The sequence below is a fragment of the Zosterops lateralis genome, assembly GCF_965231275.1.
Source record: "Zosterops lateralis genome assembly, chromosome: 3".
Lineage (NCBI taxonomy): Eukaryota > Metazoa > Chordata > Aves > Passeriformes > Zosteropidae > Zosterops > Zosterops lateralis.
Window position 1 is genome coordinate 1,568,025 of NC_139764.1, and position 27,562 is coordinate 1,595,586.

The following is a 27,562-nucleotide window of genomic DNA, read 5'->3' on the forward strand; positions in this document are numbered from 1 at the left end:
AGGACCAGCACTGCCAAGTCACTGCCAAACAACACAGGCCAGAAAGGAGGAGAAGAGATAAAAATCATCCTTATTTATTTCACACATCTTCTGAGGCCACTGGCCTGAAGTGGTGCAGTGAGAACAGGAACACAGCAAACAGAAGAAATACAGGTATGAAAGAATTTTTGAATCCTGAGAGAAAAAAAATCATTCAACACTGCCATTCACAAATACCTTTTAAATAACAGGAGGAGTAACAGAAGAAACAGCCTACAAAGAATGTAGGCTTTTGTGTTTTTCTACTTCAGCTGTGGCCAGCACATCCCCTGGCTGGAACAGAGTACATCCATTAACTGATCGCCTCCTCCAAATTCAGGATCAGGATGGTAGCATCAGCTCAGTGGTGAGAGAGGCATCCTGTAAAAAAACCCAAAAAACCAAAACCAACCAACCAACCAACCAACCACCCCCCCCCTCAAAAAAAACCCCAAGGAAAACACAAAATAGTTAATTACAAGAGTACTAATTCCCTAAGTTTCTATAACTTTTTAAAAAATGAAAATGAAATAGAAAATGGAAATTTTATTTGGCTGGTTTGTCTCCTGGCTGCCCTAAGACCATTATATTCAAACTCCAAACCGCTTTTATTCACATGGTCACTCTGCTGGGCCTCTTGCGTTACAAGTTCTTGGACCATGAACAGGCCAAAGTCTTCTAGATTTGACAGTATAACTGTGACAGCAGATCAAACCTACAGATTATCCATTCCCTAATAAATAAGAGATTTGGTTTTTGAAGTCAAGTTTAGTGTTTATTATCAAGTAAAGTAGAGCTGCAAAGAAATGGAGTTAAAAGTTTTGGGAATGTTCAATAACACGGTTTCTATAAGAAACACAGTAATAAGGTTACAGAAAAACAGCAGAAAGCAGCACCATCTTTTTCCCACCCTGTTGTGGTTTGAAAAACAAAACGAGTGAGAGGCTCCAAGTCAGAGATATAATTTAATGAGAAGAGAGGTAAAAAGGTAAAAATAAAATAAAATAAATGCAATAACACAAAGAATCACTGACAGGGTCAGAATACAACCTGAGCAGGATGGTGGAAGCAGTCTAGGTGAAGTGCTCTTCCTGAAGCAGTGATCCTGTAGAGAGGTCTGGGAGCTCTGGTCCTCTGGGAATCCAGTGGGTAAGTGCCCACTGCACTGTCCCACATCCCAGCTTATATCCAGGTGAGAATGCTTGGCTCCTCCCCCTGGGCAGAGCATCTCACAATAGCATGAGAAGTGTGAAATGTGTCCTTGACGGCCCATTAACAGAGATAACCCCTGGAGGGAGTTACCTGTGACTCATGGGCCATTAGCAGGAGACACCCCAGAAGTCATTAGCAGAAAAACACCCCAAAGGCGTTAATGGGCCATTAGCAGAAAAGGCAGGGGGCTTGGGAAAACACTAGCCCACCTGTTTTCAACAGTTCATGAAGATGGGTGATAGAATAAATACTTTGTGTACATCCTACACTGCAACCCAGGACACACCCTTTCCTTCCTTTGGAAAGGACAGAAGATTTTCTGTGGATTTAACAGCCCTGATTTAGCCAGGAAACATTCACCTCCTGCTACTTGCCAGAATATCTGAGACACTGATCTGTACCTGTTATCCACAATTTACTCATTTTGTACCAAAGGACCAACTGTAAAAAACCTTCAGTCTCATTAACATGCAACAGGAATGAATAACTTCCTTATGGATGTGATTTTCTGTGAGAAAATAAATTCGCAGCCTTGGACTGCGCTAGTCCTGGAACAGAATAATAGGATTAGGGCTGAGCTAATCACTGAACATCTACATGACATTATAATGTCTTCCTTGCAGTCCACGTCCCTTGGTTGGTTCACAGGTTTTTACTCCAGCACAGAAACTCCCTAGAATGTCATGTTTCTGAGAAACAGCAGCACTGAAACCGGGAGTACAATGCTCAGGCAGCTGCTTCAGCCACAGGAGTGAAAGAAATTCTCTTTTCCCACTGCTGATTAGGACAGATTAATCTAACAACGAGAGGATTACAGGATCTTTTGGGAGGAACCAGCCAACAGCTCAAGATTATCTAAAAATACTTCTCTGGCCCTGGACTAGCAACAACTACACCAACCCAGCTGGCACTGCACAAAGAGCCTCTGCCAGGTTTACAGCCCCTGTCCCAAGGACTGCACTGACCACAGGCTCACAGAGGGTAAAAACACCCAGAGCAGCCAGGACAGGCAGCTCAGAGCTGGGGGAGCCTCAGCCTTGGGAATGCTGCAATCAAAGGGCCACTCCCAGCACAGCAAAACTGACACAGAGGGGCTCAGCAGAGCCCAAACGGCTTCAATGGATGTGGCTGCTCTACTTGGGTCAAAATCAGCTTTAAGCTTCACTTACCATTACAATTTCAAGAGCTGGAAGAATTCCCAACTTTGCCAAAGTTTTCAGAAATTTGTCTCTTCCCTGAGGCAGTAGGAGGGAAAAGGTTCAGAGTTCCATGAAAATCTTTTGCATAGGAAGAAAGTAATTACAGATATATTTGGGTCAGAAAAATCTCTGACAGAGCAAAAGATTTTGTAGCATATTTTTTGCTGGTTACTATGGACCTTCCTAGAAATTCCTTCCAGACTGGTTATTAGAATTGGCTCCTTCCAGCAACAGGACTTCAGAACTGACTGAGCAGACATTAAACCTCAATGCCTGCAAAGATTAACAGCAAATCTCAATTGCCGAGTTTGTCCCAAGGGAGCTGATGGAAATCAGACCTCTGGTTGTTTAGTTCACAGCTTTACACTGGGCCGTGTCAAAGTTTGGGAAGGTTGGGATGATTCCCATGGGAAAGTGTTTCTTCCTTTAAGGACACAGAAGTGCAACTGATTGCCTTGCTGTTCCCAGAGCTGCAAGTGTACAATACAAACTGCTTCATAATAAAACAACAAAGATGCAAATAGCCCTAAGACACGAGAGTCACTGAGGTTTGCTCTGGTGGTTGGGGGCTCACACAGCACTGACAACTCTTTGTCTCTAACTGTCTCCTCCAGCTCCTTTTACCTTTAGCACCTTTGCAGTTCCACTGCACTCCAACAAGCTCCTTCCTGAGGCCAGCTGGGAGAGGGACAATTAAACCACGGAACTCTGGCAGTTCCTTTCTAATAAACACAAACACCACTCCCCTCCCAAAAAACACCGACCACCTGAGTCCCACCATTACAGTGATTTCTGAAAAGCCTGACATTCAATCATGACAACAACAACTGGTGCTCTAAGCAGGGGCAATTTGAGACCTTGCACAGAAAAGAACAGATATTTGCTTACTTTGCAAGCAGGTTTAAAAAGGATTCACAAATACATCGAGTCACACAAGATGCTAAAATACCTGGAATAAAACAGCATGTTTCATGTTAACGGTACCTGGCAGATTTTTTCCCAAATTTCATCACAGCCAGCTTTTTCTTGAAAACTCAGTGCTAAATCATAGTTCTCTGCTTCTGACCAAACAATCAGGGTGTCCTGTTTGAGATAAAAACCAAGAAAGTAATTGTTTCTGAAACAGGTCTGCACTGCATATTAATCTCTATTCCCTTACTGCCTACAAAAGAAGAATATTAAATCAACTGTTCTGTCATAAAGGACATCTCCTTTATTTGGATCCATTTTATGAGCACTACCTTACACAGAACATATTTAAACATGCTTGTTTTTCCCCATACCCAAAGCACTTATACTGGCAAGAACAGAAGAATATTTTAGAAATTATCAGTGTGAAGGGATTTCCAATCTTGCACTGGGATTTATAGACCTTTCAGACAAGCAGCTCAGTACCTGCTAACTCCCTCTTGCCAATGCCACTGACACACCACAAACACTCACTTTCCAGAGTGCTGGAACTCCCTGACTCTGTCCCGCAGTGAGGCTGTGCCAGCACTGCAGGGCACAGCCCTGAGCCTGGAGAACAGGGGCAGCAATGGAGAGCTGGGAAAGGAATTCCTGTGGCAACAGCTCCAAGCTCAACATTTTAACTTTTCCACAGTGCAGACCTTTGTTCCTTTCATTAGCCCATTATAAACAGGTGGCTCTTTTTCAGCTGTACCTGTAATAAAGTGGTTTCACAAGGAAGTGCTCCCTCAACCACCTCACATGAGAAAGCCAGTGGACCTTGGGAGTCAAGACATTCACAAATTAACTCCAGGTGACAGAGGTTTGCAGGCTTTTGGGGCAGTTTCCCAGTCCCCAGGTCCCAGTGTGCAATAAATGCAACTCTAAATAAAAGGAGCTGCTTTAGTGCAAAGGTGAAGCTGTTCCCAGCAATTAATTTCCAGAGTAGCACAAATTTTTTTCAGTCCTTTGCTGGTTTGGCTGTGACAAATTTGAAGAGAGGAAAGGAAAGAGGCTGCCCTTTGCCTACAGCATCACCTCACTGACTGCCACAGCACCTCCCAGGAAAAGAGACAAACCCACTCTGTTCAAGTTTCACAGAATTTTTATTAAAATAGCATTTATAACTGGTACATGTTCACAGATGTTCCATTCTTTCCCCAAAAGTGGCAGTGGAAGGGCCCAGGCAGAACAAACGTGGCTGCCCATGAGGGCAGACCAGGAACCAGCATCAAGGGGTGACAGCCCCAGGGAAAAGCCGAAGTGCTGGATGTCACCTTCCCCTGGGACTGCAGGTTGGTGTTTAACAGGGTATCTACTGCCACTGCCCCCACTCCTTTCCTAGGAACTATAAAAATCCATGGCATTCTTGGTTTTGCTGTAAAACAATCTCCTGTTTGTCTGAGTGTGTTTTTAAAGCTCCTGCCATAGTGCAGCAGGTGTTGGTGTGGTGAGGAGCAGAGCAAGGACTGACACTCCTCGGGAGTCCTCTGGAGAACTCAGCTTGGGAGGCTGTTGAAGAGAATCAGGAATGTTGATCCATGCTCCAGGTGATGCTACTTTTCCTCAGGTGAGTAAAGGCACATCCCAGGTACCTGCTGCTCTCATGGCCTGTGAATCTTCTTTACTCATGGAGACAAAAGACCCACTGGGAAGCAAAGTAGCTTAAGATGAGCACACGAGGATGGTGCTGCAGCTTCTCTTTACTGGAAAACACTTCCTTGGCTCTGGAGATGACAAGTATTCCCTCAGAGTCCTGTGCTGGGTAGCCTGGAGCTCTCTAGGGACACCAGCACTGTCCCCAAGTCCATGAGAACTCCTGTGTCTTGCTTACACATTGGGAAGAGCTCAGCCATTCCCTCTGGGATTCCATCCAGTGGAATGGAGTTACTTTGAAACCCACATGGATAACTAACCTTAAACAATATCCTACAACAGCCACATTGAAAAGTCTGAGTTCACTTACCATGTGTAACAAACCAAACAAAAGCAGTAATTATGGAATTACAGGGTCACATTTTAATTCCTGAATTTTACAGTTCAGCATTAATATCACCACATGTATACAAATGGTGTAAAACAAGTACAGTGGTATTTTTAATACAAAATAAACTTCTGTTTTATGGAAAAAACTATACTTCATATCTACACAGACAGCCCATCTTTTTCCAAACAAGAGCTAAAATGAAAACTAACTACAAAAATCTCCAAAACAGAGATACTGCTTCAGTTTAAACTATTGAAGGAGAAATGGACCCATAACACATATTACAAGAGTGATCTATATGGTGGATTGCAGCTGGTTCCATCTTTAACATCTCTGACACAGTTGCTGGGAAATCTCCTCTCACTTAGTCATGATCTCAGATCACATATGGGCAAACTAACATTAAAATATTTACACTTCATGTGCTGCTCTTGAAAATAAAACCTGGACTGTTTGCCTCTGTCACCTTGCCATGAACTCCCCTATTCCTGTGACAGTTCACTCACCTATGTGGAATGTGCTTTTGTGTTTTAAAAACAACTTTTGTATCAACCCCGGGTTCAGGTGCTGCTTGTGGATTCCACCTCCAAGCCCTCAAGGTGTTCTCTTGGCAATAATCCCGTCTTGGTCCAAACTGACTTTGGTGTTAAAATGCTGCTCAGTCCATCACTATGAAAAGCCTGAGAGTGTTTTTATTCCCACCTCAACCATGCAATTTCAGCTCCCAAACGGGGGAATAGCTGTTCCGAGGGGAGGCAGCCCTTGGAACACCATGGAGCGTGGCTGGAACTCAGGCTCTTCCCAACCTGAAGCCAACAGCTCAGGGATGTGCTGGGTGCAGCCCCACCGTGACACAAGCAGCTCCTGCAGACCCTTGGGAAGGTATTTCTGCTCCTTGGCATAGATATCTGGACGTCTCACTGATAAAACAAGCAAAATCTTTCATTTTGAATCCAGCTTCCATTCTCTCCTCTTGGAAAATACAAATTAAAACTTATTTTAACTGTTTTAAACAACTCGACATACACTAAAACTGCAGCATCCCTCCCTCCAACCATGAGAAATGCAGTTTAGTTGGTAATAAATGGTCCCAAAATATGGATTGTTCTTATGCAAACAGAGTTAGTTTTCCCTTAATTTTTTTAAAAGAGGCATTGCTAAAAGAACACAACTGACAGCACCATTACAAAATTAAGATTACTGGGTTCAAAATTTAAGCTTGAATTTTTTTTCCTAGTTCTGTTAAACACTGGGGAAACCCTGCAATATTTTAAAAAAAGTTTTACCATACCTTTCCCTCCCCCTTTCCCTCCCGACACCTGAGACTTTCCTTGCTGAGAAGCCATCATCCAGGTTCTGAGAATACTAACCCACCTTTTTTTTTTTTTTTTAAATTTTTCTTTTTTTTGACAGCCTGAATGGCAGACTCCTTACTTTCTAGCAAGACATTAAGTTCCTTGGAAGCTTTGTGTTTACAGAACTAACCCTTTCTAGCTGATACACCAAGTTTCTTTTGCTACTCCTTGTATTATCTTATATACTCATGGGAGAAAGCTTTCTGAATCCTTTTTAGCTCTTAAAACAGTTGCAGCATTTGAAACCCCATCATAAAAGTTCTTCTTCCAAAGTTTTGGTTTCTTTTATGAACCCAGACGAGGTCTTTTCCTTGGAGATGTCTCCTCCTCTTCATCATCATCTTCATCATCAGGATAATCCACTAACCCAACTAGACTTCCCTGGCAATTAGAAAAAGAAAAAAGGAAATTTTTATATTCAAGAAGTACCTAGAAAGGTGCAGATTTTGAACAAAACCTCCAGCCAACCTGTCCAGAGCACATCAACCTTTGGCATTCCAAGTCCCATTTGTCTGGAAAATGGGTTTGAACCTCAAGCTGCAAAACATATCAGAGCTTCCTCACATCTCTGGGTCTGGACTGAGAATTGTTTAAAAATCACATTCAGCCTAGCAGTACAAACATGAACTCCAACGTGCAGGCTGACATCCCTTTGGCTGCTCAGCCTTAGGTGGGCAATCAGTCCCTGTCACGCTTTTTTGTAGCTCCATGGCTGAGCATTCCAATAACACACGGCTGAGTCAGGCACTACAGTGGGGCCACTCACTGCATTTGTCTCCTCAAAAACACTGGCTAAGTCCCCAGCCAGGGGGACACTAACCGAGTTCCCAAAAACCCCAATTTCCTTTGCACATCAGATACACAGACCAGCAACTGAGCAGGAACAAAAGGCAGCCACAGTGAAATGATGCAGAGGGTGTGGGATGAGACTGCGCCCACCAGATTCCAGCAGAGTCCAGCCCACTCAGACCTCCCCAGAGCAGTGAGGGATTCACTGCACGGCTCAGGGTGTGCATTTATCCCCAACTCAGCCCTGCTGCCCACAGGCTGCTGCTTCTGTTACCCTGGGACAGCCCCACACGAGTTCTCCCACCTTGGGGGCTGGCACCGACGGACTCAGGGCCGTGTTCTTGGAAGAGGAGCCATTGGAGCTCGCTGGTGATGTCTGAGCTGCCACAGATTTGCTGTTTGCACCATTCACACCGTTGGCTGGGCTGGCTGAGTGGGAAAAAGTGAATTTGAATCCCCCAGCTGAAGTCCTTTTTGGAAGATTCTCTTTGTCTTCACTCTCCTTAGCTGAGGGACAAACATTACCACACTTAGGTATCAGCTGCACACCAAGGAGTACAATCCACGTCACAGTGTAATCGTAGGGCGAGAGCCAGCAGGTATTTTGGTTCCAATTCTGCTGCAATTCTCAGTTCCCCAGTCAAGCCCAACCAGCAGCAAACTGAGCAGGGCCTGGATGCTGAGGGCACAAGGACACGGCTCACCTGGAGCACACAGGCACATTCAAAGTCCTGCTTTTGAATACCATTTAAACCAGATGTGTGCTCCAAGCAGTTTAACTTGTTATTTTAATCCTAAACTGCTTTGCAAAGGCATGTTTGGATCTCATGACTCATTACATGGAATACCCTGTGCTGCTGCTTGAGGTACAAAGCACAAACCACAGTTTAGTTTAGGTGATACTCCACGTATCTGCCATGGAGCACTTCCAGTGCCAACAAGCGCAAACGGAGTAAATACCTTTTTTAGTTTCCATAAATTTTTCATAGCTATCTGGAAAATCATCCTCCTGTTTTGACTTCTCAACTGGAGGTACAACAGCTTCGCCTTCTTCCTCTTCATCTTCATTGAACCACATTTCTTCATCCTCCTCCAAGGCCCTGGCGTCCCTGCGGAATCTATTGCTACGCAATATGGATGGGACACTGTAAGAGACACACATAGGGATTCCAGCTTGGCTGCTGTTTCAGGCTTAGGAGCAGAAATGCCTTCCAGAGCTCTAGAGGGAATTCAGTGAGAAGGCAATGCAGCTCCATCTCAGGTTCTGCCCTCACCCCAAGACTCACAAACACCCCAGCCAGACTGAATCCCAAATCAGAGTGACAGAGCAACATTCTGCTCTTCTAAAGCTGAGAGCTTTCTGAACATAACATTTAGTCCACTGGCCAACATCAGCTCTACTACACTACGCCACAAGAAAAGGCAGATGGGGCTTTCCTCTAATCCGTGAAGTTTTCACCAAGAATGAAACCCAGCCCCAGCCTCCTGCTGCCCTCTGGGAAAGCAGCCCCAGCCAGGCTCAGAGCACAGCACTGGGCCCTACCTGTTCAGCTTCTGGCTTTGTCGATCCTTTTCCTGCTCATATTTTGTCTTCAGTCCCTTGAACGTCTGAACGTACTCAATAGATTCAAGTGCATTGTAGAAGTTTTCGACTATATGTGCAATGAGGGACTTAATATCTTCCTGTAGAAGAAAAAAACAGGGTTTCAGCCTCAAATGGGCACAGGCTTTTGAGTTCAGAAAGCTTTTGAGTTTAGTTTGGACAGTAACTGATTTCTTGCCCGGAGCCAAAACATTATTGTACAGTATTATACAAATGTGAAGCATGAAATCAGATTTATCCTTAATAAAAGAGATGAAATCAAGACATAATTATTAGGCTTCCCATAGAAACAGATAATGGACTCAGCAGTGTCCCAACAGTATTTGTGATACTTCAGTTAAAGGTTTTATGTAGGAGAGCTCTGCCCTGTCCTCCCCACAGGCTCCGGCTCTTCCCAGTGCTCAGCAGCTACAGCAGCTCATGTGGGAGGAGGAACCTTTTGCTCAGTCCCCCTCTATCAAGTCTCTCACCACATCCTACAATTCCTAATGTTCTTCTTGCTGGAAAAGACAGCACTTATCATATCCTACAACTAAAAACAGCCCTTTACTTTCACAGACCACAGATTCCCACACATGAAGGCACTGGCAGCAGGTCCCTGTTTTCCAAGGAGCTGACTGCTCTTGTGGGAGCTGTAGTTGCACTCACCACTCTGATGAACTCGAAGAGCTCAATCACAGCAGAGTTGAGCAGGTTGTACCGAGTGCCGTTATCCAGCAGGGCGTTGATAACTGGCTCAAAGAGGTTTCCCTTGGTGATGTAACGGTTGTAAAATTCATCCTTCAGGCCGATTATCCTCCTCATAAAGCGAAGAGCACCTGTGGGAAGAAAAATTCAAGGAGTTGTTAACCACATGCCAGGGCTCATGGAAAGAACTGAAACCCCTCCTGTCACCCAGAGGAAGATGCAGCCCCAAACCACAAGCATTACAATCTCATCCATACTCATTAACACGAATTCCAGGGTCAAGTGTACACTGGAACTCCTTCCACACAGTGCCCACCATGCCTGGGAGAAGGAAATCACAAGGGCTCCATACTCACACAAGGCCAGAAAGGTGTGTTTTGAATTCATCAATACCAGTACTCTTCTTAGCAAATCTTTGTTCATAATGTAATTCTTGATGTGATATGTGTGGTGTTCCACACAAAAAGTAAGCAGCTCCAAAATTAAGGCAAGTAGTTGTGCTGTTTGGTAATTATCTGTGAGAAAAATGAACAATTTAAACTTTCAGTAGCAAGGCTGACTAGGAAAAAACTTAAAAACAGATGAAAATGTTCCTTCAGCTTCCAGTCATCTCAAGTGAAGCAAAGCCCCTGCATCTCTTTCAATAAAGAGTATTAAAAGAAATAAAGTATGGGTATACCTAACTGTTGGTTTTGGTTTTTTTTTCAATAGAATACCGTACATAGCACACAAGACAAGTTTCAAAACTCAAAGTTAATTCAGACTTACCAGGACAAATTGTATTACTCTTAGTGGATCCAACTACTGCATCTGACAAAGAGAAAATAAAAACAAAAATCAGAAAAAGGTTTTCAAAGCACTGTCAAGATTTAAAAGTTGGGGATAAACAAACAATTCTACCAAGTGGTCAGATTTTCCATCAGATCAAAAGCAGGTGAGCTACAGAGACATAAACACACAGCAAGAAGGCAGCCAGGTGAGAATTCTGTATTTAATTTACCTTACAAAGTTTTAAATCCATCCAGGTGAAAATGTATAATCTAAAACTTAGGAATATGAAATAAAATAAAGGCACCTATCTAAATTTTTCAAATAATGCATTAAAAGGAGTACTACAGATATTTTACAAGTTTTATTTTTGTATAAAATGCACCAAACTTTTTTTTTAAAACTTTATATTTAATATGAGACTTACGGACACTCTCTGCTTTACAGGAAGCATTTCTTAAATGCAATTAACAACAATATTAACATGATTAACATCAAGGAAGTGCATCTTCCACCAAGCACAGCATGAAGCTACAGCAGCATCCAGAGCTGCAGGGAAGAGCTGAGAACTGCTGCTCACAGCACTTCTGTCCCTGGGGGAGCAGCACTTTTCCACAAGCACATTCCCAGCTGGCATCACAGGCTGATCCCTGGGACCAGCCCTGTCAGACACTGCCAAACTCTGCTGGCCTGAAAGGAGGAGAAAGGAAATGGAAATATTCGGTACCTTTTTCACATTTATCTTCTGCTGTATTGGCCAGAAGTGGTGCAGTGAGAACGTGCATACAATGGTTGTAGAAGAAATTGAGAAATTCACTCTTTTCTGTTTTCTAAAACAAAAATAACTTTATTAAACACTGAGATTTGTACACAGGCTTTTAAATATGAAAGAACAGTAACAGAGGAAACAGCCCATACAGAATTCTACTGGCTCCTTCAGGTCTCCCTGTGTATTATTTGTTGGGCCTGCAGTACTGTCTTTGTTCAAGGACGATCAGTTTTTGCATTTTGGGATAACGAACCAAGCTCATCATCACCAAAAAACCCCCACCATGCAAACATCTACTGAGAAAACATCAACAGCTCAAAAAGCTTGGCCAAACTCTTTTAATAAACACCTGCACAGTGCCCCAAAATGGAAACATTACGTTTATTTTTGGCTTGTTTAAATTCACTATCAGAGCAAACACAGACAATGTCAGGTTTTCAGCTCTGCTGAGCCAGTGCAGTATCTGTACCCCCCACATCTCCTTACATTGGCTGTGGCCAGCATATTCTCTGGGTCAATCAGAGTTCTCAGCAGCCCCATTAACTGAACAGCACCCCCGAGCTCCGGATCTGTGTCACAGATCATCTGCTCAATGACCACATTGATGAGAAGGATGTCCTGCAGAAAAATCACAAACAAACACACCACCAAATAATTAGACACAGTGGAAAGTGGAAAGTAATTTCCATAGTCTCTGCAATTTTTTTGGAGATAATTTTAAATGAAACTGAAGAATTGAGAGCTGCATTCTCAGAATGCAGATACAGAAATTCTGTCAAGCACAACCCTCCACACCGACAATCCTTGTTAGCTAGATTTCCAAAACTGTAAACTCATACAGCACCAACGTGCTCAGAAATGTTTGTATATTAAATCTACTTTTTCCTGTATTTCTGGAGGTTTGTTTTGCTGTTTTGTTTGTTTCTTGCTTGCCCAAAGACTGGTACACTCAACAAACTGCAAACCACTCTGACTTACATCATCACTCTGCTGGGCCTCTTGCATCACAAATTCTCGGACCATGGATGGGCTAAATTCTACTAGATAAGAAAATATATCTGTAGCAGCAGATCTAACTTGCAGATCATCCATTCCCTAATAAAGAGAGAAACTGATTAGCAAGAACAAATTAAGTTGGTATTTTTTATCAAGTAAAGGTACAAATAAGAAGTAGTTTAAAGTTTTGAGAACATCTCACTACTCTCATAGAGTTTCTATGAGAAACACAGTAATAGTTACAGAAAGACAATAAACCAGCAAAATGAACTGCAATGATCAGGCAGTAACAGCTGCTTCAACCACAGGAGTGAAAGAAATTCTCTTTTCCCACTGCTGATTAGGACGGATTAATCTAATAACGAGAGGATTACAGGATCTTTTGGGAGGAACCAGCCAACAGCTCAAGATTATCTAAAAATACTTCTCTGGCCCTGGACTAGCAACAACTACACCAACCCAGCTGGCACTGCACAAAGAGCCTCTGCCAGGTTTACAGCCCCTGTCCCAAGGACTGCACTGACCACAGGCTCACAGAGGGTAAAAACACCCAGAGCAGCCAGGACAGGCAGCTCAGAGCTGGGGGAGCCTCAGCCTTGGGAATGCTGCAATCAAAGGGCCACTCCCAGCACAGCAAAACTGACACAGAGGGGCTCAGCAGAGCCCAAACGGCTTCAATGGATGTGGCTGCTCTACTTGGGTCAAAATCAGCTTTAAGCTTCACTTACCATTACAATTTCAAGAGCTGGAAGAATTCCCAACTTTGCCAAAGTTTTGAAAAATGCATCTCTGTTCTGAGGTTGTAATGTCTGAGAAAAAGCACAGAATTCCTTGAAAAAGTTCACCTGTCAGACAGGGAAAAAGTAATTAGAGGTGTATTTGGGTCAGAAAGCTTTCTGAAAGGAGTAAACAGCTGCATTTTATTGCAGAGTTTGTGTGTTGATTGATTCTACAGAAATCCCTCAGTGACTGCAGAGGAGTTTTACTGTTTCTCCTTCATCCCTCTCAGGTAAAGCCATGGAGGCACCACGGGGAGCTGGGACTTACCAGTTCACACCTTTTGTCGTCGTCTGTAGCTTCATCTGTCAATTGTGCAAAAACTTCTGATAAAAACTTCTCATCTTCCTGTGCAACACACAAAAGGAACACACCTTACACAGCGCCTCTGGAAAACAACTTCAATCCTTACAGGATCCAATCCTGCAGAAAGTCCAGCTCTCCATCCAATTTATCCCAGAGAAGACAAATACCAGAGCACACATCCAGCAGGGTCTTTCCCAGGGCACTGTTTCAGCACTCCCTTTGAGCAGCAGAAGCAGCTCCAGGAGACCAGAGCCAGGTGAAGCTGAGCTCAGTGATGGTCCCTAAAACTGCAACTACCAAGTGCCAGCCAAGGGCTGCTACCAACTGTGCAGCCATATCCCCCATTACCTTCCAAACAATAAAACAACCTCTCCCACTTGCTCTGCTTTGCCAAGCTGGGAAACTTCATGGACTATTACTGGCTTTTCATATTCGCATCCTCTGTTATCAAGAGATACTTTAAGTATATACAGGACAACACCTCACTTCTTGCAAAACATTTCAGTTACTCCATAAGATCAAGAGGTACCCAAAACCAGGGTGCACATCAGCATCTCTCAAGGGTTTGGGCACTTTCTGCCCTTTAATTATTCTGCACTCTTTCACATTGAAAATAGTGTTGACACTCTCTCCAATTCAAATGCTTCTGTTACCTTTTAAAACCAATATAAATCTGACAGGAAATGGTAACATGCTACAGCTTTACAAAATTTTGCATCAGTGTACCAATTCAACTCAATAAACCTGTGCATTGAACGAAAATGAACAGAACAGCAGCATTCCAATAAATACACAGGAACTTTACACTGCATAACCGAGTGTGCTTACCTCTCTATTTTGTTGTGTGCTGTCATTAAAATCTTTCTGATTTATTAGAATAACTTAATGCAGAATTTTTACAGTTACAGCAATGCCAACCAAAGACTGGCAATTTTAAGATGTGGGGATAGAAGTGCTTCACAAACAAATGAACCCGGAACCAACACCACAGGAAGTGCAACATACACAGATCTGGTAGTTTATTTTAAGCTTTGCTGGCTTAAACAGCTTAATTAAGCCTGTTACAAAAAAAACCCCAAACCATACTACAATCAAGAGCAGACATAGTAGAAAATCCCTACTGCAGAACACCTGAGCACAAAAACATCTCCTGCTCATCTAAGGCTGCTCCTCAGCCCAGTCCTGTGTCCTGAAGCATGGGATGGATGGAGCTCCTTTCCCACGTGGCTGCCCTTCCAGCAGCAGCAGCACTGGGATCTAGTGCTCTGTGGCACGTAGAAAGGAGCTTTGCTGCTGTGGCAAACACAATCTGCTGCTCCTCTAAACTGCCTTCTCCCAGGGAGCTTTGCCAGTGTATTTAGGGTAACAGGACGTCCCGTGTGTTCCCCAAACCCAAAGGAGCTTTAGAGTTCTTGTGCCCAACAAGCTGATTTACACCACAGGCCTGTGAAAGCAGTCCTGGGCCTGAGGTCCCCACTACCACGGAATTCTCCTCAAGTGTGCTAGAACATCTTTTCTATGTGTGCTTTCCTCCCAACCTGTAATTCTCAAGGATCAACATTATTTGTAAATCACCAGACATCTCAATTACAGACTTTAGAACAAGCAGGCAAAGCTGTGTGCCACATACTCCATCTGTGATGGCAAAGACACCCATGGCAGAACCAGCAAAGAAATGACAGAGGATTTCAGAACCTTCTGCAAGGAGTACTCAAGGTAACAGCAAATCAGAGTTCTCTGTTACTGCACAATTAAATGTTCAGTACTATACAGCCTCAATGAAAAATACAGAACTCTACAGACTTAAAAATATCTAAATGCAAACAGGACTGTGGCCTCAGGAACATAATACTGAATTTATTTTCAGTTTTTGAAAATATATGCAAAAGAATTTAAAGGAAAATCTTTAAGACAAAGTCATTGATTTTGCAAGAGGGATTTAATTTTTTGGGTTTTTTTTCTGCTATTGAGCCACAAGAAGATAGTAGAAAGAATCCAAGTACCATACTCATGCAATTCTCTGCAATTACTCAGTTTTATTTTCCAGTCCTCTATTGAATTCTTTAATCATATTTCACCTATATCTGAACTCATTAGCATATTCCATAGGGATATGTTATGTCTCCAGTGCCCCTTTCTTTCCACCATTTCACTCCCTTCCTCTTCTCCTCAGCTCCTGATATTTCACAGAAGCTCTCCACACTCACCCCAAGAGATCTGTGATGTATCCTACAGAAATGTACCATTTTTGGACACAGATAAACAGAACAAAGCCACTTGGGTACCCATGAGTTTGCACAACACAGCACCAACTGGAAATCCCAAGATGCCATGAATTCACACAGCTCTTCACCAAGGCTCCTTCCAGGGTCCCAACCACTTTGGAGCCTCTTTTGACTACAAAGTGTGCAGGCTAAAGTAACAGCTGGGTTATTTATTCATTATTAATTCTGGATATCTCTATGAAAAAAAACCCATAACTAATTACTTATCTTTAAGACAACATGAATATTTTAAATTAGTACCATGATGTAACAGTAGAGTAACAGGAATGGTTCTGAACATCCTCTTTTGAATCACAGATCCAGGATTTGTTACAAAAACAGTGCCATGTCCCTAATACAGAATACAACAAGTTCCCTGCTCCCTAAATACCTGCACAAACACGACCAAAAACTGTATGTTGCTTGGGAATCAAGAAAAAAAATATTGAGCTTTACAACCCATTAAAAATATTAGTATACTCACCTGAAGTGCTCCTTTTCAAAATACAAAATCAAAGGTATCAGAGAGTAGGGGAAGCATTCAAAACATTGCGCAAATGGTGTGTGTGATTAACTGTAATCCATTCTGAAACTATATCTACAGGTATCTACACACAATCCATCTAGACCATATGAAAAACCACTTACCTGCAACATACTGACAATCTCAACTTTGTTGAAGAAAATAAAGGAAGTGAGGGTAGAAAGAAAATTCTCTTCAAAAACAGATGGTGTCGGCAAGATGATGTCCTGAATATACTGTACCCTGTAAGTCTGGTGGATTTTTTGCCTGAGTTCAGAGTCTGTAATAGGAATAACCTCCTTGAATTTTGCTGTTTTGGTCAAGAACTCCCTATGCCGTTTCGGCTGAGACAAAGAAGGATCATACTCGAGGCATCCGACCACATCCATAATACACTCGTCAGAGAACATCACCTCAAAAAGAGTTGCTTTGTTGAGGAACAAAATTCCTCTAATAATTTCATACAAATGATGCAAGCCTTCGGTGTTCTCTAAATTCTCACAGACTTGGAAAAGCTGTAGCAGTTTTTTAATGTAGCCTTCATTCTCCAAGGCCAGCGCCAGCTTTTCCCTACGGATGGGTGAGGAAAGAACAGAGGTAACTAGGTCAGCAATCTCTTCAAGTTTGTTGAGTTCACAAGTAGGAAGGTCAATCAGAGGACTGGTTTCAGGCATTTCCTCTATGTGTTCCTCTTCTGACTCAATAAGGTCCTGCGTGACTTCCACCGAAGGATCCTTACCCTGAACCTGAGGGAGGAGCGCACACAGTTACTGTCTGATCCCAAAATGCACCCAAAAATGGGCAGGTCAGTGACCAAAACAACAAAACATCTCAACTGCCCAGCGTGCCCCAAGGCAGCTGCAATGGGATCTGAGCTCTCTGGCTCCTTACAGCACATCTGCAGTTCCACTGCACTCCAACAAGCTCCTTCCTGAGGCCAGCTGGGAGAGGGACAATTAAACCACGGAACTCTGGCAGTTCCTTTCTAATAAACACAAACACCACTCCCCTCCCAAAAAACACCGACCACCTGAGTCCCACCATTACAGTGATTTCTGAAAAGCCTGACATTCAATCATGACAACAACAACTGGTGCTCTAAGCAGGGGCAATTTGAGACCTTGCACAGAAAAGAACAGATATTTGCTTACTTTGCAAGCAGGTTTAAAAAGGATTCACAAATACATCAAGTCACACAAGATGCTAAAATACCTGGAATAAAACAGCATGTTTCATGTTAACGGTACCTGGCAGATTTTTTCCCAAATTTCATCACAGCCAGCTTTTTCTTGAAAACTCAGTGCTAAATCATAGTTCTCTGCTTCTGACCAAACAATCAGGGTGTCCTGTTTGAGATAAAACCAAGAAAGTAATTGTTTCTGAAACAGGTCTGCATAATATGCATTAATATGCACTGCATATTAATCTCTATTCCTTTAAAGCCAATGTCTACAGAATAAATCAGTTTAATTAAAGCCACACTTGTTGAAAAGGAAGATAAACCACTAAAATATTAAATCACCTGTTCTGCCACAAGGAACATCAACTTTCTTTCTTGTTATTTTATGACCACTACCTTACCCAAAACCAGTTTGAAGATACTATTTTTCATATCCAAGCCATTTATGATGGCATTTTTCTGCAAGATACATTTCTTGAGCCAACAATCCTGAAATGGGAATGCACACATGAGATTAAGAAAACTTACAATATAACAGGTCAAATATTTTTTATTTAGTAAGGTAGAAACAAATTCCAAGATTTCAGTTTTCCCCTCAGAAAGCATTTAAGACAAACTCAGCTAAGTGAGACATGATGGCTGGCTAATGTTCAAATATTCCTTTCTGAATTAAAAGTCATACAGCCCAAATAATAAAAAATTCCTAAGTTCTTACTAAAGTTACAAGCATTTCATCAGTTATTTTCATTTGAGCCAGGTTTTTCTTCTCTGTTACTATTGTCTCCAACGATTCAATTTGTGCACTTGCACAGGAGATCTGGAAGTTTTGACAGAATTTCTGAATAGGCTGAAATGGTTTTTGAAGAGGTTTTATTGGGACACTTGCTGCTGTCTTGTAAGGAGTGCAAGACTGTACTTCAACATTCAAATACAGAGTGGTTGTGGTTTAACCCATTGCCAAGGAAGTGCCACACAGCCGCTCACTCGCTTCCTCCCACCACTGGGATGGGAAAGAGAATCAGGACAAGGTGAAAGTTCTGTTCTTGAGGTAGGAACTCTTTAAAAAATGAAATAAAGTAAAGTACAATGAGCAATTATAAGAGTTACAGCAAAAAAGGAAGGTGAAGAAAGGAATAAACTCTGACAGATAAGTGATGCACAACAGAGCTGCTCAGCACCACCTGAGCAGTGACTGGCCCCTCCTGGCCAACCCCCTCAGTTTATCCACTGCCCCTGTTATCCCAGGGTATGGAATATCCCTCTGGCCCTGCTCCCTCACAGCTCCTTGTGCAGCTCCTCACTGCCAGAGCACGGGGAACTCATCAGCCCTTGACTGAAGGTGAGCCCTGCTCAGCAACAACTAAACCATCCCTGTGCTATCGATGTCCTTCTCGTCCTGAATCCAAACCACAGCAGTGCACCAGCTACTGGGATGAAAATTAACTCTGTCCCAGACAACACCAGGAGAACAGTTCACCACCCTACAGCAAACACATCTTCATATAAAAATATCCAAACTTAGCAGCTCTCTGCTAACTCTCCAGAATATTTGATAGGCTCCAGCAAAACTGTTCAACATTCCAAGTTTGTTGACTTCCTGAACTGTGACCACCGTTTTCTAAATACTGGAGTGTTTTTTAAATGCTAACAAACCCTTGCTTAATGGCCAGTAAGTTAATTTAAGTTCCACATTTATGATGCTCAGCATTCACCACACAACTCATCAAAGGCTGGTTAGGTCTTTAGCTTATGCACTACTTTTAGTGAGCACAAAATAATAAGAGTGGTATCTTCAAGCTCAGCAAGGAAGCCCAAAGAAACACCTGACAACATTCCTTAGGAAGCTCCAGGGGCAGTAAGGTTTAAACAGACCTTTGTAAATGCAGTTATCTGGGCTTACACAGATCAGGGAGCACTCCTGTACTTCCAGGTGTGAGGGGACTGACATTTGGGAAGGACTGGTGGCATGGGACACTAGGTTCCCTCTTCCATCAGCAGTCATTTGGAAAACACACATCTAGCTCAACAAACACAACTTCCCAGCTGCTACAAATACCACTGGAACATGAATGAGCATCAGCAGCACTGATACAATACTAATTCTTCATTTCTACAGTAATCCTAATTCCTCAATATCCATGGGGACTTGTGTATCTTGGGGGTTTTGTCTTTGCTCCCTTTTTTCCTTTGAAAATAAAATCTAGAATAACATCACCGTTGACAAATGCCTACCAATAGATCCACTTTCTTCACCCAAAATAATCGTAGGCCACACTAAAAACAATGGAATTTGCACAGACACAGGTTTTTTTCCTTTCTTACTAATTTTTACACATTTCTTTAGAGAAACAAAGTTTCTCTGTTGTGGAAAGAATGGAGTTCAATGCACTGTGGTTTCAGCACTGTTGTGAGTTGTTTATTTATATTACAGTGTCCTATATCCACCTGCACTTTTCTCCTACAGAGACAAATATTAAGAGGGAGCCTTTCTGCTGCCAGGCTCCAAGTCACAACTGGTCCAAGTTCCCAGAGCTGACATGGTTTTCACTCACAGCTGTCCTCCCTCATCTCCACCTCAGGACACTTGGATCTCTGGATTTACTGTGTGCCATTTCGAAGCCAACAACTCACCTGGGCTTCAAGAGAAAAAGAGTAATTGTCAACTGCATGCACTGAAAACCCTCATCAGCTCTCTGCTCTGGTTCTCTTTCAGATATTAACCAAAAAATAATTCTTATGTATAATTTTATGGGTGCTACAGAATTCCAAATCTGAAATGCTGCTCTTGAAACATTCTGTGCAAGTACTGATGTCCTGACACCCAGAATCAATGCACTCCCCAGTAAGCTGAGCCTCAGAGGTGCTTCAGTGGACAAAGAAGGACACACACTTTCAGCAACCCTATTCATAGCCCAGGATGATTCAAATAAGAGAATTAATGCAGTAAGTTAAAATGACTCCAGGCACCCAGGGACTGCAGTCAAAAATTTGTGAAGATTCTCGAGTTACTGAATGGTGCTCGTTACAATCTGTACTGCCCACACAAAGCAGAAGTTATATAAGCTTTTCCAAAAATATTTCAGAAAGACTGAAAGATGGTTTTAACAGAAAATAATTGTCCAATACCAATATAAGATGTACTCATCTGGCACACACTTCCTGCATGACCTCAGACAACCCAGGAAGAGCAGACACAGACAGACACCTCCCAGGCCTGGCTCTACCATTCCCACCTGCTTAGAGGTGATGCTGCTCCATCCATGAGCGACAGCAATGTTCCTTAACTCACCCAAGTACCACAAAGACAAAAAAGATTCATTCTGAACAAAAACTGAAACTCAGAGCAGTTCAAAACCTTCTCTGGTGCTGGTACTGGTTTGCACAGTGCCTGCTACTCCACCTCTCCCTGTTCCTACGCTGCACCACATTCCCAAGGCAGCACCAAGGTGCTGCACAGGGAAGCAGATGGGGAACACGTGTTGATAAAAATGAATCCAGCAGGAAGACATGTTCCAACTGACTCAGTCCTGCATCTGACCTGTCACACGGGACTGAACTTTGCTGGCATCAATAGAAGAGAAGCCCTCTGGCAACTGCTCTGGCTGGCTTTAGCAGCATCCCTGCAAATGTGTTAAATCCTGACCACCAGGAACTCGTATTTTGCCTCGAGCAAAGCGCTCTGTTGTCACACAAGTGATGGCAATTCTGGGCAGAAGACAGGATTTGCACATGATCTTCATCTCAGAGCTGCAAACAGAGCACACCCAAAGGAAAGGTAACACCAGAAGGGAGCACTCCCAGTAAGGATTTCTGCAGCAGTTCCATGTCTTTCAGACAATGCACTTACTCTTCTACCAGTTCTGTCAGGGAACCTCAAGCAGAAGCTGAAACAACAAATGGGTGTGGTGCCAACATTTAAAACTACTCCTGCCAGAGCCTCCAGAACACCTCTGACCTGCCCTCCAGCTAATGTGGGGGGTCCAGCAGAGGTGGGTAACTCCCAAAGCTGACACCTCAAAATCCAGGGGGAGGTAAAGCTCTTCAGGCTCTCATGTTCTTTGCATTCATCTAACTAAAGATAATTTTACATTGTGTATGCTGAGCACCTTGGCACCTATGTCCCACCCATCCAAGCCAAATTTCCCTTGAGAAAGCGGTCATGATGACAGTGTGCCCAACACCTGGACAGAATGAATTCCCGAGGAACCACAAACACGACTGGAGCAGGGAGGTTACAGGCCTGTCCTGTTTGGGGTAAGCAAATAGCTACAGAACAACTTGGCACTAACAGTGTAATACTGGAAGTGACAGATTGATACACAGCACTGAAAGATCAGTGGTTGGTTTCCTGTTTGCACAGGACGCTGTTATGCAAACCACGATTCAGAGTCAGGTACCCTCTGAGACCACTCAAGTCAGACAGATGTGTGGGCAGGGCATGTTTCTTTTCCATCAGGCTGCACCACCCTGAAGCTTCCCCCAAATCCAAGCTGATCACCTTGAGGACAATGCTCTGTGTCAACCAAAAGCTGCATGAAGTTATACAAACCTTAAAGGGCGAACAATGAAGCAAATGCTTTCTGCTACACGGACACAGAAGCATTAGTATCAGAAATAAAAGCCAGCCAAAACAAACCTCTGGTTAGCTCGAGTTCTCCTAAGCTATGATCTGCCTTTTCCACAAGAAAAGTGGTAACAAAAGCTACTTAAGTCACTTGAAACTTTGCTACCAACTAAGTAAAAAAGATCTACAACTATCAGTTGTAGTTTCAGGAAACAGGGTGCGAAAGGAAGCATTTTAAAACTTTACAGCAACAAGATCTGCATTTGTATTTCACTAGGTATAGGTTTCCTCTAGTAAACAGGAAGCAGTTCAAGACTCTTGGCATCTGAAGCTCTGCAGAGCTCCTTCCTCAGCACGCCCCCCCCAAGGAAAGCCTACAGCCACCAATCCCCACAAAGTGAAAAGCAGAAACCACAGCAAACAGCCTCCCAGAAAGGCTGGCCCAAAACTCCACCTCACTCTTAACCTAAAGCGAGCCAATCAACCTTCACAAGATAACAAAGTCTCTCTCTCAAATTCTCACACTGCAACTTGTCACTATAACAAGATCCTCAAAGATGTATCCCTCTGTGACTCGGGAAGAACGAAATTACTGTTTTCTAGCGCTGAAACACTTCTGGATACCATAATGATAAAGTATCAAACACTGAATGAAAGGAACAGAGACTCTACTGCAGAACAAAGGAACAGACAGAAAAAAACTCCAGAAAACCCATGAGAACAATGCAGGCAGAGACATCAAAAAATCATGCTGAAAAAGGGAAAAAAATAAAAGCAGAAGAGATTCAGTAAGCTGTGTTTTTCAGTGGATGGACCAAAAATAACCTACTAATGCAGCTCCCAGTTGTTTTACTTCTTTGTCTTGCAGGTTTTACCCCTAGGAAAGGTAACTCTCAGCATGGCTTGTGGCCCTACCTGGGACAACAGGAGCTTTCAGGGCTTAAAATAAAAACTAAACAGAAACAACAAAGAAGAAGTCCCACAAAGACAAATTCCTTTGTGTTATTTCCAGAAAAGGAACCCAGTAAATTAATAAATACACTTCCAACAGGGATGGTCAAAGTTTTGCCTCCCTAATTTTGCAATTATTTCAGATGGCCTGGCATGGGAGACAAAAGCTACACACACGTTTCCAACTATCTTTCCTGTAATGATTTCAATACTTATCCAAATTGCTATATATTATCTTCAAAGCCTGAAGTCCAAAATTTATTTTTTTAGAAGACCCACATGTTAATTTCTAGAATGTGAAGTGTTGAGCACCCACAGGCTTCTAAGCAAGTTTTTCACCACTATAAAAAACACCATCAACAATTCCATGTCGTCCCACTTTCCTTTTTTTCCCCTGAAAAATGCAATTACCCTGAGCACAAAACAATTCCTCAGCATCAGCAACCAGAGAAAGGAAAGCCCAGCAATAATACTTGCCTGCTGTTTCTGATATGCAGTATTTGGATTTATCTTCGATTCTAACAGTAGTGAACCTGAAAAAGGTATGAAGAGAGATTTACTGAATCCAACAACACAAACATCTCCACACATCTCACACCCCTGCCCACGTGCCAGCCAACAGACTCACAGCTTAATCCAAATCTCACGCAAGATCCACAAGAATCACCTCCTTAAAATATAACTTCCTAAAATAAGCCAGGTAAGACAAAATTTAACAGCAATATCCTTATTAAAATACATTTTTCTCTTCTAATTTAGTCCAAAAGCCACTGCAGCACTCTTTTCTCCTGAAATCTGGTGCAAGAACCAGCTTGTTTAGTGGTCTTTTAGGCCAACTATAAAAATTCCAGCAGGTAAAGTGCTGCCCAGCACAAAAATGTTTTTTGCCCAGAGAAGCCACGTGGGCCACTTGTTTTTATTCCCTTCAGCTGCCCTTCAGAAGTGAATCATGCAGCTACTATAAATGCAGGGACTTTATCTTGTGTATGCAAGTGGTGTATGTCTCCTGGCAACAGCTCCGGAGAGATTTATGCCACTCTTAGGTGGTTTATTCAGCACATCAGCACCTGTCGGCTGACCCAGCGGGGAGCACGTACCGCCCCCCTCTAAAAAAGACCCTCTAAGTTGACTTTAAAGTGCAATAAAACACAAGGGACGCCACCCGACTGGAACACAACCAGTGGATTCCTGAGGAGAAAAAGAGCAACAAACAAACAACTTTTTTACGGCAGTAAGAAAGGGAGGAAAAGAGCACCTCAAGACCAAAGGATACTGCTCCGAAAAGGAACAAAATGTCCTCACATGTCACAGCCTCAGCCCCGCTCAGGCTGGGGAGCTGCAGCTGGCTGGAGTAACTGCATCAAGCTGAGTCAGGGGAGGTTCAGGATGGATATTAGGGAAAGGTTCTTCCTCCAGAGGGTGGTCGGGCACTGCCCAGGCTCCCCAGGGAAGGGTCCGGGGCTGCCAGAGCTCCAGGAGCGCTTGGACAACGCTCTCAGGCACAGGGTGGAATTACTGAGAGGTCTGTGCAGGACCAGGAGCCGGACTGGATGATTCTGACGGGCCCCTTCCAGCTCAGCATATTCCATAATTCTATGTGCTGAGAGAGGAAAAGTCTAGGACCACGGTAGCAAACGCTGCTGTGGCTTGCGGGGTAAGGAAACTCCACACGAGCCGCAAGATAAGGGAAGGCACAGAGGGTGGAAATAATAATAATAAACCAAATAATCCTCGGGGGTCTCCCAAGGGAAGGCACCACCCGCCGAATCCGGCGGGGCCCGGGGCCGGGCGGGGGGCGAGGGGAAGCGGCCTGGGAGCTCCGGCCACGCTCTCACCGTCCGACTCGGCGCGCACCAGCAGCGACATCCCCTTCAGCCGCTCCACGTAGCTGGAGGAGACGTGCCCGGTGCCCCTGTCGTCCCATTGCCGATCCTCGTTGAGCGTGTAGACCTTCACCCGCCGGCGGGTGTCCGACATGGTGCAGCTCCGGGCCCGCTCCGCCTCCGCGGGGCCGACGGAGCGAGGGCGGCGGGGAGCAAGCGGGGCCGCCGGGCCGCTCAGGGGCACCGCGGGGCCTTTAACGCGCCGCTTCCCATGGCGAGTCAGCGCCGCCGCGCCCCGGGCCGGGCCTCGCTGGCGCCGCTCCGCCTCAGCAGTTACCACAGCGCCGCCGCCATCTTGTAACCCGGCTCGGGCCGCCTTTCTCTTCCTCCCCGCCCGGGCACGGGCTCCCCTCGCAGGGGCTACGGCGGCCGCGCGTTGCCGCCGCGCCGCCGACAGGACGGCGGCCAGGGGGCGGGCCCAGGAGGCGGGGCCGCGCGCGCCCCCTCACGGCCCCGAGGCGGGAACAAAATGGCGGCCGCCCTCACCCACTGGGGGCGTGGGGACATCGCTGCCTTCTAACGCCCAATGGCTCACGTGTTCCCCCGAAAAACTTTGGTTTTGGTGGTGGTTTTTTTTTTTTTTTGTTTTTTTTTTTTTTTTTTTTTTTTTTGGTTTGGTTTGGTTTTTTTAAGGTCTGTCTAAAAGCTGGTGCCACCGCTGACGAAACACACGCCTTCCCCCCTCACGCCACAGAAAATGCCACCCACCGCCGTCACACACAAAATGACGGGCGAGCCCCACGCCCCGGACAGGATAAATTTAAACAGCACACGCCACTGAAAAAGAGTTTCAGTTTTTAGGAAGAAAGGTTAGTGAGCGGCATCTCCTTACAGCAACAGCCATACTGTAACATACAGTCGGTGTCTGCTTTGTACATTTCCACAGACGGCTCGAAAGCTAAACGAGTTAAAGCTTCAAAAATGAGAGAAACGTGCTTAATTAGCCCTTACACACAGCGTACACTTTAAGACAGACCACTTGCCAAGCATCGTGGAGTTTGTAAATCTCAAGTTTTCCACACTAAACACCATCTTCACGTTTCCTCTGTACTACAAATAATAATAATAAAAAATAATCACATCTCCGTGCTTGCGTGGGAGTAGGGAAAAAAGACCCCAAAGCGTACAAGGAGTCAAGCTCTGTGAAAGGGCAGGGAATGGGGACGAGGGGAAGCTCGAATGTGTCTCCGAACCAAGTTTTAGGCTCGGAAGGGGAAGGAGGGAGGGCAGGCTCTCCTGGGGCCAGGGTGTGCCTCATTCCCAGACAAAGCCAGACTTTCCTGGCTCTTGCCTCACGGTGAAAGCAGTTACACCGGTACGGCTCTTATTCACACCACCGGCATTTCTCTGCTCTCAAGTTCAAACGTTCTTCCAGAGGAAGGGAGGGAAAGGGTTTCCAACAAACCGTGCCACTCTAAGTAACTATGTGTAACTTTCCAAACGTGCTCTGGGCAGATTTAAAAAACCCAGCATCTATCTAAGTAACATTCAAGTCTCAGCTTTGGCTCTGATGTTCATTGTAGCGAGCCTCTAAGATTCATCCTAAGGGCACCAAGAAAATACAAGGTACACCTCTGGGAATTATTGTATACACTTATATTGAGCTGTACAGGAGCACACTTTGGGACATGTGCATCATTATGGATAAGTGAGTCAGTAACTACAAAAAGACCATGTTAAGTGGTTTCCCGACCCTGGATTGAGGGTCACGTGAACCAGTTTACAGTCAGGTTCCACACAAGCCTTCCCTGCTACGTTTTAGTGCCCTTTCCTCACAAGGTTTTACACGCTGAGCATATTTCTACCTTAGGGAAAGCTCAATAAAAAGCAAACACACAAAAAGAAACACAAACCCCAATGGCCACAGCGTATTTCTGCCTCAGGACATCTGCTGCTCATGAACTCTCTCCCCTCTGCACGACTTCTGTGCATGCTTTTTAGCTCTTCAAACCAAATGCACAAAAATAAATGCATGACTTCTACTCGTGATTAAATGCAGCACTTCTCGGGATACATGAAACAGCAGGAAACCACAGCAGAGTATTTTGGAGCAACTTATGGTGAAAAGCTACAGAAAGGAGATACGTGAAATAGAATTGTCATGAAAAACTATTTCTCACGCTTCAGCTGTGAAATAAATCCACGATCTCTCCAGGCATGAACTCAACGACCTCTGTGGAAAAATATCACTCCAGAACACACTGGGATTGCACTCTCTCAGATGTGGGGTGTATCTTTGCCCAAAACAGCATCCAGGGGGTTGTAGAGCCCAGCATGACCCTGCCATCGGTACCCACAACCAGCCAGCCAATTCTGGGGGCTTTGCCTGGGTACGAGATGTGCAATACTTGCCCCAACAAATGTTACATGCTGGATTTAAACCCAGGCTAAGACCAGGAAAGCATCCAAGTCTCTGCTCTTTGAGATGCACAGAAAGCAAAGCAACATTTTCCACTGTGGTGTTGCACCTGCTAGCAGCTCATCCTTCCCCATTACCGCCATCAAGTGTTGAGAATTCCCTGTTCTTCATCAAAACAAGGGATTTCATTAGGGTAGACAGCAGACAGAATGACTCACAAGTGTCAAAACCTGAGCAGCAGACCACCTTTTTTTTTTTTTTTTTTTTTTTTTTTTTTCCCCAAGCAAGACAGACAACTCATTCTAAATCACTTAAAATTTCTTGGAGTGAAATTAAGAGACTGTATCATTCCCTCTGGCAGGTAATCCCAGAAGTACAATTAGGCCAGCTCTTACACTTTTATGATAGCGTTTGTAATATTTAT

At 44.0% G+C, this 27,562-nt stretch overlaps 1 protein-coding gene across 2 annotated transcripts; it reads right to left on the reverse strand.

Annotated features, from left to right (window-relative positions):
* Positions 1 to 5,373: 5,373 nt before the first annotated feature.
* PPP4R3B (protein phosphatase 4 regulatory subunit 3B) lies at positions 5,374 to 24,901 on the reverse strand. 2 transcript variants are annotated; one of them, XM_083856928.1, is made up of 16 exons: positions 24,732 to 24,901; positions 23,374 to 23,429; positions 17,449 to 17,547; positions 16,327 to 16,947; positions 13,379 to 13,456; positions 13,060 to 13,176; positions 12,314 to 12,430; positions 11,822 to 11,953; positions 11,294 to 11,396; positions 10,567 to 10,608; positions 10,155 to 10,313; positions 9,760 to 9,929; positions 9,052 to 9,191; positions 8,469 to 8,653; positions 7,813 to 7,937; positions 5,374 to 7,100 (listed from the first exon to the last, which is right to left on the reverse strand). In XM_083856928.1, the coding sequence occupies exons 1-16, from the start codon at positions 24,871 to 24,873 to the stop codon at positions 7,005 to 7,007; spliced, it is 2,382 nt and encodes a 793-aa protein (XP_083713054.1). In that variant the 5' UTR covers positions 24,874 to 24,901; the 3' UTR covers positions 5,374 to 7,004. The 2 variants fall into 2 exon arrangements, with proteins under 2 accessions (XP_083713054.1, XP_083713053.1); XM_083856927.1 differs by having other exon boundaries at positions 7,813 to 8,015; positions 24,732 to 24,896.
* Positions 24,902 to 27,562: the final 2,661 nt, after the last annotated feature.

Coding starts and splice junctions, on each gene's coding strand:
- PPP4R3B (XM_083856927.1), bottom strand. CDS start 24,873: ATGTCGGACACCCGCCGGCGGGTGAAGGTCTACACGCTCAACGAGGAT. Junction 17,548..23,373: donor CTGCATATCAGAAACAGCAG/GCAAGTATTATT, acceptor TATCTCAAACAG/GACACCCTGATTGTTTGGTC. Junction 11,397..11,821: donor ATATGCTGGCCACAGCCAAT/GTAAGGAGATGT, acceptor TTTTTGTTTTAG/AAAACAGAAAAGAGTGAATT.